Source organism: Pogona vitticeps, chromosome 2 (genome assembly GCF_051106095.1).
Source record: "Pogona vitticeps strain Pit_001003342236 chromosome 2, PviZW2.1, whole genome shotgun sequence".
Lineage (NCBI taxonomy): Eukaryota > Metazoa > Chordata > Lepidosauria > Squamata > Agamidae > Pogona > Pogona vitticeps.
Genome location: NC_135784.1, coordinates 143,972,696 through 143,987,812, shown reverse-complemented (window position 1 = coordinate 143,987,812; position 15,117 = coordinate 143,972,696). Strand labels below are relative to the sequence as shown.

The following is a 15,117-nucleotide window of genomic DNA, read 5'->3' as shown; positions in this document are numbered from 1 at the left end:
ATGCGACCTGCAGCTGTGTGCAAGCACAACCAGATTAACACTGCCGTTCACCGCTGGCAACACTAATATTAAATAGAACTCGTTGTATTAACCAGTAGATGTCAGCACTCAACAAGCACTGATCTAATAAATCGCTATTACTTCTGCAATAAAAGATCGCTGTCACATTGGAAAGGCTCCTCCTGTACCAGAAGGGCGCGCATCGCTTCCCTTTACTGTTTTGGTCCTTCTCGAAGGCCGTAGCCCAACCCCTCCCCAAGGAACCGGATTTTAAGTGCCCGGATACGGAAGTGCTTTCTCTTTTTTTTCTCAGGCGGTTTAGCTGGTACGTTGAGCGTCTCGGTAAGCGGCGGTTAGGATCTGTTGCCATCCGTAGCCACAGGTTCTTGCGAGGAACGGCTGGGGGGGTAGGGAAGGCGCAGGGGGCGGTGAGGAGCGCCACGGTGTGGGTTTGGGGCCCCAGAGAGGAAGGCAAGGGCGGCGGGGAAACTTCGCCGCCGGTTCTGGCCAGTCCCAACTGAATCTGCCATTTTGATTTCCCTCCTAGGCAGCCGTCGCCAGGATCCGTCGCCATGGTGAGTACGGTGGGGGGGGTGGATGAGGGAAGGGGCGATCTTGGGCTGTATACAGTCTAGAGAGCAGAAGGGAATCCGCCGGCAGAAGTTTGAGTGCATGTTTTTAAGGCAGCATCCCTCCACGTGTGGATGACTGAACCCTGATGTTTATACCGTAGGGTGGTAGGGGGATGTGCAGTGCATAGACTCCTGTGTTTCAGTTGCAGAAAAAACTGCAGTGGCTTTGCGCGCCCTAACAAGTGTGATTCCCTCTGATGGTAACCCAGTTTTCTTTCCCTCTGAGAAGCCACATAAATTTGTGCCGGTTTGGGAGGGGGAGAGATTGGCAGGTAAAAGTTGGTGACTCTTCAAGCAGCAGCAGTTAAGCAGCCACTTCCCCCCTCTAGAGGAAAAGGATGGAAAGTTATTTCATATTATTTTCTGCTAGTGTGCATGCAGTTTAGGTACTGTCTGTGTATTGTGTTTTGTATTGTATTGGAGAGTCAGATTTAGCACCAAAGGAAATACTAACTGGGATGCAAAACTAGAAATTGAGTATATACTTAGAACTGCGCAGGACCCGGCATCTCCATTCAGGATCTCTAATTGTTAGGGTTTGTCTCTAATTGTTGCAGCCTCGCAAAATTGAAGAGATCAAGGACTTTCTATTGACAGCTAGGAGGAAAGATGCAAAATGTGAGTAGTGACTTCTGGCTTTTGTTTTATCTGTGTTGTTTGATATCTGCTCCAGAGTTTTTTTCCATCTTGGGTACCTGCTGAATATCATCTGATAATTAAAACACCATTCTGTGTGAGTGAGGTTCAGTCATCGCAATTCCTGAAGCTTGTCCCAAGATTGCAGGTTGAATCAGTTGTTAGTACCAATAAGAGAAAGCCCATTAAATGAAGAGGATTTAAGTCAACACTCAGATGTCAGATAGTTTTACTATAGTTCGGTCTGGTGATTAGATTCAACTCCTTATCTTTTTATAGAAAGGACTGCAATCTTGTAAGTGACCAAGCTCTCATTGGGGAAGCCATCTGTGAAACTTGCACACTAGTTTCCACGTTTGACTAGTTGTGCCTTATTCAGGTGTTTAAAATGGATGCCCCTTTTGCCCTTATTGCTGTTGAAATCATGATAATGGAAAAGCTGTAGATCTTAAAGTAGCTTAAAGCTTCTGGAACTGTGGTCTTGTTTGCAAAACTGATAATACAGTACAAGTAAAGATACATATATGATTTAGGCACACTTTAATGATGGTTCCTGGCTAGATCTAGAACTGTAAGCACCCTTGAGCAGAGGGAAACACATTGTGTCAGATGCCTACCTTCCCTATGGAACTTTGCATTATTTTGCAAAAGGGCAGGGTTTAATTTTTTTGTAAAGTTCTGACTTCTAAAAAAATCCAGGGTTTTTTTGTGGTATGGTCAGTGGCCACTTAAGGTGTTTTCTGTATTAGCAAGCAGTTTACTCTAGAACAGTGGTCAGAGAACAGGGGTACATTACCCCAAATGGGGTAAAAATGAAAATCCTGGGGGTAATGAGGACAGTCGTGGCAGGCATTTTACCCCTAGGCATTTTATTTCCAACTATGCTGTGTGTAGGCGGGTATTCTGTTGCTGGGAGGGAGAGCCCTGGTGAGGAACTGCACAGGACACCTGCCTGCCCTTCTCACCTTCAGAGTGGGGGGGAGGACGGCGTACCAGGCCAGCTGGACTCTTTGCCCAGCGGAGCCCTGGCCGGGGCTGTCCTTTCTGCTTGCACCCAGCCGCCCGGTGCACTGGTGAGGAGACCCCCTTCCCACCCCGCCTCACCTGAACTCATGGATCCTGTGGTGCCTGCCTCCCCTTGCCAAAGACACACTTTCTCAGCAGTATGGCAGCTCCAGACTGGCTGCCCAGGCGCTGGCCACAGGTCCCAGGTGAGCGCAGAGGCGGGGGGGGTCAGCCACGGACGGCGAGAGCTGAGGGGGTAATGTCAATGTATCTAAATTGAGGGGGAAGGTAAAAAAGTTCCCTGACCTCTGCTCTAGAACAAAAAGTTTTTTTAATTTATTTTATTCACTTTGGTTTTATCAATTCCACACTCCCAGTGAGTTTCCATGACTGAGTGGGGATTCAAACCCAGGTCTCCTGACTCATAGTCCATTGCGCTATCCACTACACCCAAGTCCCATAAATCTCAGATGGTGGGAGATGATGGTCTTAAAATTAAGTAAGTTTGTGTGATTCGAAGCAATCTTTGAAGTAACCAGATAATGAACAATTAAAGGTCAAAATCATCAATTTTAGTTGAACCTACAAATGAATTGGTGAGCAAGAGTGTGGTGATCCCCTTTGAAGCCCCTTTTCTCTCAGGTCTTCACGAGGTTCTCGCTCTTCTTTCTTCGCTGCCACCAGGTATTGCTGCTTCAATACCATTCAATCAAGGAGACACGTGCTATAAATGCAGTTTCCAATATTTCATCTTTACATAGTTTGGGTTCTCTTATCTAATCTTGTCCACATTTCCTTTAAAGGCAGCCTAAAAATAATGTTATCTGAATAAATAATAATAAAAGTGTAGAATAGAGCATTAAGCTTTGTGGCTTTCTCTAGTAGTAGAGATAGGGATATTCATAAATGAATATGAATATCCCTGTCCCAGCTGGGACCAGACTGTCCACTCATGTATCCCGGCGCTATGAAGGTCCCGCTCTTCCTGCCAGTGGTGCCTGGAGCTCTGCTATCTTCCTGCTCAGCTGGCCACTCCAAGTAGGGGGCGGGAGGATGAGTCTCCCCGTACAGCTGCTAAGTGGCCAGCCAAGCAGGAAGACAGTGGAGCTCCGTTGGCAGGAAGCGTGGGACCTTCACAGTGCTGGAACATATGAGTGGACAGTCCAAGCCTCAGGGGCTGGACCCTCATTAGGTCCAGCTGGGATGGGAATACAGTGGTGCCCCGTATAGCGAGGTTAATCCGTTCCGGATTAACCCTCGCTATACGGAATCATCGCTAAACGGGTAGGGGAAAGGTATTGGAACGCATTAAACTTCGTTTAATGCGTTCCAATACCTTCGTTACTTACCCGTTCAGCGAGGATTCCAGGTGCCGGCAGCCATTTTCGCGCCTTCGCTAAGTGAGGGCAGGGCGCGAAAACGGCTGCCGGCAGCCATTTCCGGGCTTCCGGCGGCCATTTTGGAACCGCCGATCAGCTGTTCGGTGGCTCCAAAATGGCCGCCGCAATACCCGATCTTCGCAATGCGGGTTTTCCCCATTGCGAAGATCGGGTATGTTTCCGTATAGCGATCCCGAAAAAGGGATCGCTATACGGAAACATCGCTATACGGTGCACTCATTAAGCGAGGCACCACTGTATTCATAAATGAAAACAAATGTCCTCATCTCTAGTAGAGAACCAATGTATGATGTCTCTAGCTGTGGTCACATTGACATAGAATGATGAGCCAGATTTCTGTAGAATTCTGACTGGTTGTGTGCAGTTCCACATGGTAGTTCACTAGCTCTGAAATAATACAGGCCAGTGCAGTGAGAGAGCTCCACAGTGAGTTCACTAGTAAAAATTGTGTGTGTCTGTACATATCCTAAATTGTATTGTTTGTGTTCAACATTTTGTTTAGGATATACACCATCTGAATAACCTTTTTAATGTACAATCTAGCAGTGATATAACAATGAGCAGTCAGTTAGATCAGGAACAAGAAGAGTTGTAGTCACTGGTGCGTGAAGTGGCATTGAACAGTGTTATGTTCAAAGGTAAATAGCGAAATTGGTATCTGGTATATCAGCAGAGGAGTGTCAGCTGCCTTCTTTTTTAATAAGACTTTCAAATATTGTATCACATTGTAACAATGCAATTGTGCAGTAGTTTTACTTGCATATAAGCACTGATGAAAAAGTTTATTTCAAGATTAATACGTGGCGAATGCATCTTTCATAGAAACGGAACCAAAACAAGCCTGCTTATACAGATGTCACTTCTAACTGCTATGCTTATCATAGGATGAAGCAGAATTTATTGAAGCCCTTCTCTCAAAAGCAATTGTATCATATTAGATCCTGATTCTTTTGTGTTTTTGAATTAGCCTATTGAGCTGCCAAGCACGTAGTGCTAACCTCAGTGTTCTTGCATTGTAGCTGTCAAGATCAAGAAGAACAAAGATAATGTAAAGTTCAAGGTGCGCTGCAGCCGTTATTTGTACACATTGGTGATCACAGACAAGGAAAAGGCTGAAAAACTGAAGCAGTCTTTGCCGCCAGGTAAGATGACTGAAGTATTGGGGGGGGGGGACAATGAGTCATTGAAGAAGACTAGTGATATGGCTGTAGCTGAATGTTTTCTATACTCCTACATTTGTTTCGTGCCCCATTTGTATATGTTATTGCCTGCTTGTAACAAAAGTGTTCTTGTATATTTTAAAGGGTGGGGTTGGTGTGCTGAAAGTAATTACATGAAAAAAGCACAATCAAGCCTTCCCAAAGATGAGCTAATTTGCAGTCAGCTAGGAAAAGACCACATATTACACGGGAACTATTTCTATAAGCCACTTTCCCTGGCACATAGATATAAGATTATGTGCCCAGCAATCCAGTCATGCAAAAGGGCACTGGGAGTAATCGATTTGATCCGACACCTTTCAAGCCATGCAGCCTACCCCCATGAGCCGCTGGTTTGCACCAGCTGTTTGGATTGTGACTGATATGTCTGTTGTTTGGTTGATAGATATAGATACATTTTTAGTGCCTGATCAGAATGAGCACCAGTATTTTTTGTTCCATTCTGGAATTATATTAGAGATTAGAAAACCTTGAGGCCCAGTATTCAAGTCACCCTGATCATAGGCTAACAAGATTACATGTTGTGCTCTTACGTACACATAAAGGAATTTACGAACAAGCCTTGGCAGCTTGCACCCAGAGCATAGTGGACGTCTGTGAGGGTTTGCTTTCCATATGAGCAGAATCTGTCTCAGCAGTTTCTTAGCTTTTGCTTCTCCCTTTTGTCTAGGTTTGGCTGTGAAAGAGCTGAAATGAACCAGTTGTCCCTGGAATTTGCCCCGTGGATTTGTAATAAAGGAGTGAACTGTTCTGTTTTCAGTGTGATATTTTATGAGGGGAGGTTATGTGGCTGTTACCTATGACACTTTGTTCCTGAGAAAGCTGTAGCTTGTTGTGAACTCCAGTCTGTTGCTTCAAGGAGCACCAGGAATTACTACCCAGAGAAGGGAGTTTTAGTGATCTCTAATCAACCATTTTTTATTTTGAAAGAGTTAATAGATCTACAGGAAAACACTATTGCTGGCATCCAATTGGCTCAAACCCCCATGCACAGCTCTGATAACATCAGCTGTGGCCACGCTGTGACCCTTTCACAGGAATTAAATGCTTCCTGTTCCTTTTTTGCACCAGGTTCCAAGGATCCCTAGGGTATTCCTCATCCTTTGAAACCTTTGGGAGCTGCAGAACAGAGCAGGGGACCATTTAAAGCCAGGAAATCAAGTGGAACCCATTCTGCAGCTCCTGACCACTTCGTAGGACAAGAGAGATCCTTGGAACCGGGGGGGGGGGGAGGGAGGTGGTAAGAAGCTTTTTAATTTTCCTGAGGTGCCCATGACATGGTCACAAGTGATGATGTAATCAGAATTGTGTTGCATAACTTGTGCAACAGAATGTTGCCCTGTAGGTACTACCTAAAATCAGTACAACTCTGAAAATGTGCATTACATTTGAGGCCTGAAAAGAAACTTCCATTTTTGCTTTGCCCACTCACTTGGTTTTGTACAATATTCAGAAGGGAAACCTTGGTGGCAAACAGCTGATCTCTCCTTAACTAGCCTGCCATGTTTCTGGACTGGCCTTTACTTCCTCTGCAACAAGAGGATAACAGCTGAGCTGGCTAAAAAGAAAGACTTGCCCAGTATTCAATAGCTCTCTTGCCTACCTTGTGGGAATTCTGTCCACCACCCTACAATTTCTACTTCCAAAGAACATCCAATTTAAAGCTTTCAAGAAATGGAAAGTTTAGCTGGAATTTCTGGAAATGTTTAAATGGCACAGACAAAAATCTAAGAATGTCATTTTGAGAAGCATCATGGCTGACTTCCACACCCCATGTATGACCAGGGGACCCATTTGTTGCAGCCTTCCATACTACTCTAAAAGGTAGTTCCCATGTATTTTTGGACAAGCTTCAAGGCCTGTAGAGGGAGAGGAGTGCCCTTTATCTCTAGTTTTAACATAGAAGCACCTCCATCCAGCTAATGACAGTCTTTACCTACCCTTTTGCAGATTATGCTTTAAGCTTCAAATCAACTGATAAAAAAATGAACTTTCACTTACTACATTAGAATGAGTGTAGATTTCCAGGAGATGCTTTGCACAGACTATGCCTCATGGTGATTGGTTAAACTGCAGTACTGCAGCCAAAATTCTGCTCATGACCCAGGTTCAGTCCGACTCAGCCTTCCATCCTTCCAAGATCATTAAATTGAGTACCCAGCTTGCAGGGGGTAATGTGTAACCTGCATAATTGCAGACTGCCCAGAAAGTGCTTTAAGCACTATGGGTTGGTGTATATAAGCAGCACGCTTTGTTTTTCCCTCTATATAAACACCAAATCATGTATGTACGTGATTATGGATCCCCAAGACTGGTTTCAATACACAAGATTTACCAGTTGTACTCCCACACTTTTAATTTCGACACGTGCCTTCTCCAGTCTGAACTGGTAAATGTAAAATATGAAACAACCTACTGGTTGAAATGTAAAATCTTGTGATCAGAGTGTGATGTGACTTGCATAAATGCAATGAATTGCTAAATTTGAAGTAACAGCAAGTTACATATATATTCTGGTGTTTTTCCTCTTTAGTTATTTTGTTGGACAAGATAGGTTGATTTGATTCCTTCAGTTAATCTCTGCAGGGAAATGAGAGAGGATATAGCAGGATGCATTTTTATTCTGCTTTGGTTCGAATGCTACCTCTGGGCATCCAAAGAAGCACTAATTATTTGAGCTAATGGCAAATTAGGACTGTAGCCCTTTCCACTGCCTGCTAAATGTTGCACAGGCAAGCTGAATGTTATTCAAAAGCCTGCCTTTAGATGGTGCTGTAAGTTAAAAAATAAAAATGCATATTCTTGGTAGTAAAACAGCCTAGCAGCTTATTTTCATAACATCAAGATATGAGTACAGAATGATTCAGAAGCTCATCCAACCTATACCATACAGTCACCTGTCTCGTATAAATTCATAACTATTCAAGTCTATGGAGCGGCGACAAAGCTCATGGGTTAAAGATCCTTATTCTGGGGGTTTGCTCTGCCGAACACTGCAGAATAACTGGCTCTTTTTCATACCTTTTGAGGTCTCATTTTCAGAGGGCCATATTTGATGAAGTTGCATTATTCCTACTAAACTAGAGAAAGAAGGTGAGGCTTACCTTCTTTCCTGCCCTTGGAATTGTACTGGGTGACAGCCGGGAGAAGGATTAAGACTGTTTACAGACTGAATTACCCAGAGGTCACTACAGAGGTGAAAGAAAAGTCGGGTAAATTATTACCCAGGGCCTCTCTTTGGGTCAAACTACATTTCATGCAGAATTTGCCCTGTGAAGGTTTATTCTTTGTTTTTCTAAAAATTCATAACTGCAGTTGGGGTAGAATCAGGGTGGATTTGATTTAATTTTTAAAGATCAGATTTTATATATTTAAATCAAAAAAAGGTTTTTTAAAAAATTTAAATTATTATTTTAATCATTGATTTTTATACACCCTGGGTAGAATTAACCACATCTGGTCCTCTTAGGTCCAAGGAACCACCATAGAAGGGAGGCACTGTTCTTCACCTGCTATGCAGTACAATTTGAGGCTTGGGCAAAGTTAAGGACTTGTAATTGTGAAATAAATTGGTGGTGGTGGTTTAGTCGTTAAGTCGTGTTGGACTCTTTGTAACCCCATGGACCAGAGCATGCCAGGCCCTCCTGTCTTCCACTGCCTCCCAAAGTTTGGTCAAATTCATGTTGGTAGCTGCGATGACACTGTCCAGCCATTGCGTCCTCTGACGTCCCCTTCTCCTCTTGCCTTCACTCTTCGTAAACATCAGGGTCTTTTTCCAGGGAGTCTTCTCATGAGATGGCCAAAGTACTGGAGCCTCAGCTTCAGGATCTGTCCTTCCAGTGAGCACTCAGGGTTGATTTCCTTCAGAATTGATAGGTTTGATCTTGCTGTCCAGGGGACTCCAGCGCCACAATTCAAAAGCATCAGTTCGGTCAGCCTTTAAATTGGTAGATATGCACAAACAAGTGGGAACTTGTGATCTGTCCAGATGTTACAGGTGTATAATTCTGTTCCTTATTATTGGCCATGCTGGCTGGTTTTGATGGGAGTTGTAGTTCTTGACTCTCACCCTGACCTATACTAATAATTTCTAGAGTTACTACATTGATATTTGCAAATGTTTATGTATGCATACACAGGTCATACAATTTTCGGTGTCTACATACGAATACCAGGAGTCAAACAAGAAGAACTGGACATCCTAGTTCAGAGTATAAATTTGACTTGACAACTGAAATTTGGTGGGATGACTCCCATGACTAGTATATGGCAATTGAAGGATAATAATTATTTTTAAATGACAGAAAATGAGGTGGAGTAACACTACATATCAAAAACATATTCCTGCATAGAAATACAGGAGGATAAGCTTGATTATCCCATTGAGAGCATCTGAATTAGTATAACTGGGTCAAAACAACAACAAAAGGAACAGTAGTTGGAGCCTTCTACCGACTGCCCAATCAAGAAGAAGTTGTGGATGAAACCTTAGAAAAACAAATTGCAAGAATTTCAAAGGGACAACATGTAGTAGTAAAGAGATTTATCCTGATGTCTGTTGGGAGGCAAATTCTTCCAAATATGACCCTACTAAGAAATTCCTGGCTTGTGTAGCTGATAATTTTCTTCTACAGTGGTGCCTCACAAGACGAATTTAATTCGTTCCGTGGTTAATGTTGTTTTGTGAAAATTTTGTCTTGTGAAACGTGTTTTCCCATAGGAATGCATTGAAATCTAATTAATACGTTCCTATGGGGGAGGAAGTCAGAACAAAGTCAAATTTGGTTTACAAAGGGTTTATTAAGTGCTCTTTAAAGCCATACATATTGTGCAGATGATTAAAAAAATTTCAGTAAAAAAAACTTTAACTTTTAGACATCATAGAAAAACATTTTAAAATCAGCAAACACATGAGGCAGGAACAAAAAACGGAAAAGATTTGTCTTGCAAGGCACGGCCATAGGAACATTTGTCTTGCAAGTCATCAACCCCATTGCCAAAACTATTTGTCTTGTGAGGTTTTGTCCTGCGAGGCATTTGTCTTGCGAGGCACCACTGTACAAAAAAAGTGGAGGAAGAGGAGTAGTTATCCTTGATTCTACCTAATAGAGATGGTGGAACAAGGGGCAGTAAGAGAACTCTGGGGGAAAGTGACCGTGTTCTATTTGAGTTCTTGATTTCAAAGAACAGAGTGTAGCCATACATATGCACTCGATTTTAGGAAAGTCAATTTTAATCAACTCAGAACAATGATAGGTAAAATCATGTGGCAGGAGATCCTAACAGGAAAAGGAGTTCACGACAGGTGAGCATTTCTTAAAAAAGAAATTCTAAAGGCAAAACTACAACTCTAACAAGAAAAAAATGGTGGAAGATAAGGATGGTGTTAGGAAGGCAAAAGCTGAGAATGAGCTGAGGTTAGAGAAAGATGCTAAAGGCAACAAAAAAAGCATTCTTCACACATGCATAAAAAAGGCAAAGAAAATAAACAGTGGCTGAACTACTCAATAAGTATGGAAAAAATGGAAAAAAACAGAAGTTCTTGATTCCTATTTCAGCTCGGTCTTTTCCCAAAAGACAGTCTATGACCCTCCAGGCAAATATGAAGTACAAGTGGAGAGGACAAGATTTCTGCCTGAGACTGATAAATAAGTAAAGGAATACCTTTTTACTTTGAATGACTTCAAATCCCCAGAGCTGGAGGAACTGCATCCAAGGATATTGAAGGAACTAGCTGAAGAGATCCCAGAACCTCTATCTCTTATTTTCTTGAAATCATTGAGGATGAGTGAAGTGTCAGATGATTGCAGGATGGCTAACGTCATCCCTTTTTCAAAAAGGAAGAACCGGGGAACTACAATCAGTCTGGCATCAATCCCAGAGAAAATTCTAGAGCAGATTATAAAGCAGTCATTCTTCAAGCACCTTGAAAACAGGATAGAAATAACTAGAAGCCAACATGGATTTGTCAAGAACAAATCCTGCCAGACTAATCTTATCATATTTTTTAATCAGGTAATCTCCCTGAGGAGGTGGGGAATGCTGTAAATGTAATATAACTTAACTACAGCAAAGTGCCCCATGGTATTCTGATTAGCAACCTAACCAGGTGTGGGCTGGATAGAACAAGCGTCAGGTGGATATACAGTTGGTTACAGAATCGTAGTCAGAAAGTGCTTATCAATGGCACCTTCCCCAACAGGGAGGAGTAATAAGTGAACTAAGTCCTAGGCCCAATGCTCTTCAACATTTTTATTAATGACTTGGATGAGGGAGTTCAGGAAATGCTTATCAAATTTTCAGATGACACAATATTGGGTGGAATAGCGAATACCTTGGAAGACAGAGACAACATTCAAAATGACCTTGATAGGCTGAAGCACTAGGCTGAAAACAACAGAATTAAATTTAACAGGGATAAGTGCAAAATTCTACACTGGTGGGGGGGGGTGACTCAGTTACAAGATGGGGGATACTTGGCTCAGTAATACCACAAGTGAGAAAAATCCTAGAATTGTTGTAGATCAAAAGGTTGAATATGAGGGAACAGTGTGATGTGGCTGCAAGGAATGCCAATGCTATTTTAGGATGTATGAACAGATGTATAGTCTCCAAATCAAATGAGGTACTTGTTGTTTAGTCATGTCCGACTCTTCGTGACCCCATGGACCAGAGCACGCCAGGCCCTCCTGTCTTCCACTGCCTCCCAGAGTTGGGTCAAATTCATGTTGGTAGCTTTGGAGACACTGTCCAACCATCCCATCCTCTGTCTTCCCCTTCTCCTCTTGGCTTCACTCTTTTCGAACATCAGGGTCTTTTCCAGGGAGTCTTCTCTTCTCAGGAGATGGCCAAAGTATTGGAGCCTCAGCTTCAGGATCTGTCCTTCCAGTGAGCACTCAGGGTCCCTCTATTCAGAACTGATTAGGCATCACCTGGTGGGCACTCCAATGCTGGCAGCATTGAAGAGAAAGTAAGACAACCGTCTGTCAGATCTGCTTTGATTTGGATTCCTGCACGGGGTTGGACTCGATGGCCTTATAGGTCTTTCCAACTCCATTATTCTAAAATTCTATGAATATTCAGAGTAAAGATTTTTTTTAAGTACTGTTTTGTAGGGCATGCATCTGCTTGCTAGCCAGGCAGGCAGGCAGGCAGCCATACTAGTTGGGGATTATGGAAACTGGCTCAACACATATGGAAGATATTTTTACTATGTTCTTTTGCTGAAAATGCTTCCAGTGTGGTTTGCATGATATTGGTGAGAAACAAGACTTTCTCCACAGAGGTGTTTTCAACTATGGCCCTACAGATGGTTTGGCTCTCAGCTACCAGAAACTGGAGCCAGTATGGTCAATGGGTCAAGGTTCTTGGACTTGAAGCATTAGAGAATCACTGGTCTAAAAGATATGACACAAAAAAGAAAATGAAAGAGCGGGGGAGAGTATATACCAGTTGCTAAAATCACGTTTCATATAATAAACATGTCAAATAGAAATTGTCATTGGAAAATAGAAGCCCAATAAAACTGCTTATGGCAGGGCCAGCAGGCCGGCCTTGCAGTCCCATCCCTCTATCTTTTACATTCTTGTTTTTAATAAACATACAAAAACAAAAATATAAATAATATCTTTTACATTCTGAACAATAGCTGTTTGTTATCTCTACTGCAGACATATCACATTGCAAAACTGAGCTGATAAGTTTATGTTGGTGATTAGATGTGCCACAAAATGTGTAAATAGTGGGGGTGATGCTGAAGAATGCTGCATCAGACAAGTAGTTAGGATTAGCTCTGTATCCCATTGCTGATTCAGGATTGGCCTGAAACAGCTGCAACCCAGCTCTATCTCTGCCATGCCATAAGGCAGTGATCCCCAACCTTGGGCCTCCAAATGTTCTTGGACTACAACTTCCAGAAGCCTTCACCATCACCTCTGCTGGCCAGGATTTCTGGGAGCTGAAGTCCAAGAACATCTGGAGGCCCAAGGTTGAGGACCACTGCCATAAGGTATCAGGATGCCTTGTGAGGGTTTGAGGCCTGGCTCCACTTTTTCTTCAAATAAACTGACAACTTCCTTGGTTTGGAAATTGGGAGTCAGCATTTATTGGATTATTTAACAAACAGCCTATATCTACAAACATATTCCAACCGTTGTCTCCCTCTAACAACGGGTTAAAAGGGAGCTTCCGGTCTTCAACTTTGAACGGATTAGTCTCCTGGGTATTCCAGCGACCCGGCCAGTCCAGGGTACAGTCTGCATTTAATAATTGTCCATTCTCCCCCTTCAATAGGGGTACTGCATCTTTGTCCCAGCCATCTGTCCAGATTGGGACTCGGGAGGAGGCATTCTCCGGCCAAAGTCCCCCAAAGGACCTCTCTGCTGCTGCTGCATCATCATCAGCCATTCCAGTGTCTCTCTCTCTCTCTTTTCCCTCTCAACCTTCTCTTTTTCCTCCCTCGACTTCTTCCTCCACTCCTTCGTCTCACGCTCCCCCCCCCAATAAGAGGGCTTAGGTGTAATCTCACTCCTTCTCTGGGCATCTGCCTCTTCTCTTGGGACCCTCAGCTTATCCACCTTCCCAGTCCAGGGTCCTCTAGCCATATCCTCTCCCAGCCATGAGGCAAGCTGTCCTCACCCCCCTTTATATCTCCCAGCCCCGCCTCTTCTTCTACCCGGGGCTGTCGTTCTCTTCCCACCAAAATATTCCCGCTTTCTCCAAGGGACATTCCTCTCAATTTCTCCTCCATGCTCCCCGGGCTTTGCTCAGGTGGTCTAATCTTCCTGGCAGGGGGAATGGGTGGTGTTTGCACCTCCTTGTCAGCAGAGAGCGGGAGGGACGGCACTCCCGTGAGAGGGACCTCGCTCTCACCGACAGCCTCACGTGCCTCTACTGGGGAGTCCACTGCAGGTACAGATGGCCAAGAAACCTTCAGTCTGGAAAACGTTCTTCCACAAACAATGTAAAATCTATTCGGCGGGAGGCTGCACACCTTGGATTGTAACCATTTTCTACTTGGTCCTCCTAAAATTATTATACACCAAGCAGCTGTTTGTCTATTCAATTAAGGTGACTGGGCTAAAAAAAGAGAACTGAGTTGGGTTATCTGAAAATAAAACAAACTTTTTAAAAAAACAGCTGTGAAGGTTATATTGCCCATTTCTGAGACAAATTCCTCTGCACTCGGCCACTTTAAACAGAGGAGCTTTAATGGTGCAGATCATGCTGTATCACAAGGAGTGTGTTCTGGGAGAAGGAGGAGCATGTCCCCCACCCCACCCCATAGCACAGCGGCCAGTCTACCAGCCTATGGGGAAACTGTGGGACCAGCAGATGTTGATAAGCTATGGCTCCCCTCATCTCTCCTTTTTGACTTTGCTGATTTGGGTTGATGGGAACTGGAGTCCAATATTCAGAGGCCCCCAAGTTCTCCAATCCTGTTTTAGCTGAAGTCTCGGAAGATTTCTTGTCTTTTCCATACCATCTCTGCACAATTTATTTTATTCCATATGTTGAAAATTGTGCTGGATGCTTGAGCTCTTGATTGCGGTGGCATTTTGCCTAACCCAGAAACACCAGATTTAAAGTTCAACTGATCATAATGTATTTCAGTATAGGGACCAATAAGAAGCTAATTCATGATTAACACACAAGGTAGTTCAAAGGGACATGGTGGCACTGCGGGTTAATCCACAGAAGCCTCTGTGCTGCAAGGTCAGAAGACCAGCAGTCGTAAGATTGAATCCACGTGACGGAGTGAGCTCCCATCGCTTGTCCCAGCTCCTGCCAACCTAGCAGTTTGAAAGCATGTAAAAATGCGAGTAGATAAATAGGTACCACCTTGGTGGGAAGGTAACAGCGTTCGGTGACCATGGAAACTGTCTTCGGACAAATGCTGGCTCTATGGCTTAGAAACAGGGATGAGCACCGCCCCCTAGAGTCGGACACGACTGGACTAAATGGCAAGGGGAACCTTTACCTAGTTAGTTCATCATGGATTTTTGACCCCCTGGAATCCTCTAATTTAATGCAGGCATTGAATATAACAGGGATAGGAGGAAAAGTAATAAATAGAGATTTTTTTTTCAATTTAGCCTTAATTCACATCCTTAAAATAGTTCACATGGATATCTAATAATACATACCCAGCTGTTTTTAGGCACCTATTTAATAATGGGCACCACAGTGGTTCATCCTATTGTATATTGTTACAGCCTAGAGAAG

At 43.4% G+C, this 15,117-nt stretch overlaps 1 protein-coding gene across 3 annotated transcripts; it reads left to right on the top strand.

Moving 5' to 3' along the window:
* Positions 1 to 204: 204 nt before the first annotated feature.
* On the top strand, positions 205 to 5,643 carry RPL38 (ribosomal protein L38). 3 transcript variants are annotated; one of them, XM_020813124.3, is made up of 5 exons: positions 205 to 325; positions 548 to 575; positions 1,190 to 1,250; positions 4,693 to 4,815; positions 5,564 to 5,643. In XM_020813124.3, exons 2-5 carry the CDS (start codon positions 573 to 575, stop codon positions 5,587 to 5,589), a joined length of 213 nt encoding a protein of 70 aa, XP_020668783.1. In that variant the 5' UTR covers positions 205 to 325; positions 548 to 572; the 3' UTR covers positions 5,590 to 5,643. The 3 variants fall into 3 exon arrangements, with proteins under 3 accessions (XP_020668783.1, XP_020668773.1, XP_078240440.1); XM_020813114.3 differs by having other exon boundaries at positions 221 to 342; XM_078384314.1 differs by having other exon boundaries at positions 303 to 382.
* Positions 5,644 to 15,117: the final 9,474 nt, after the last annotated feature.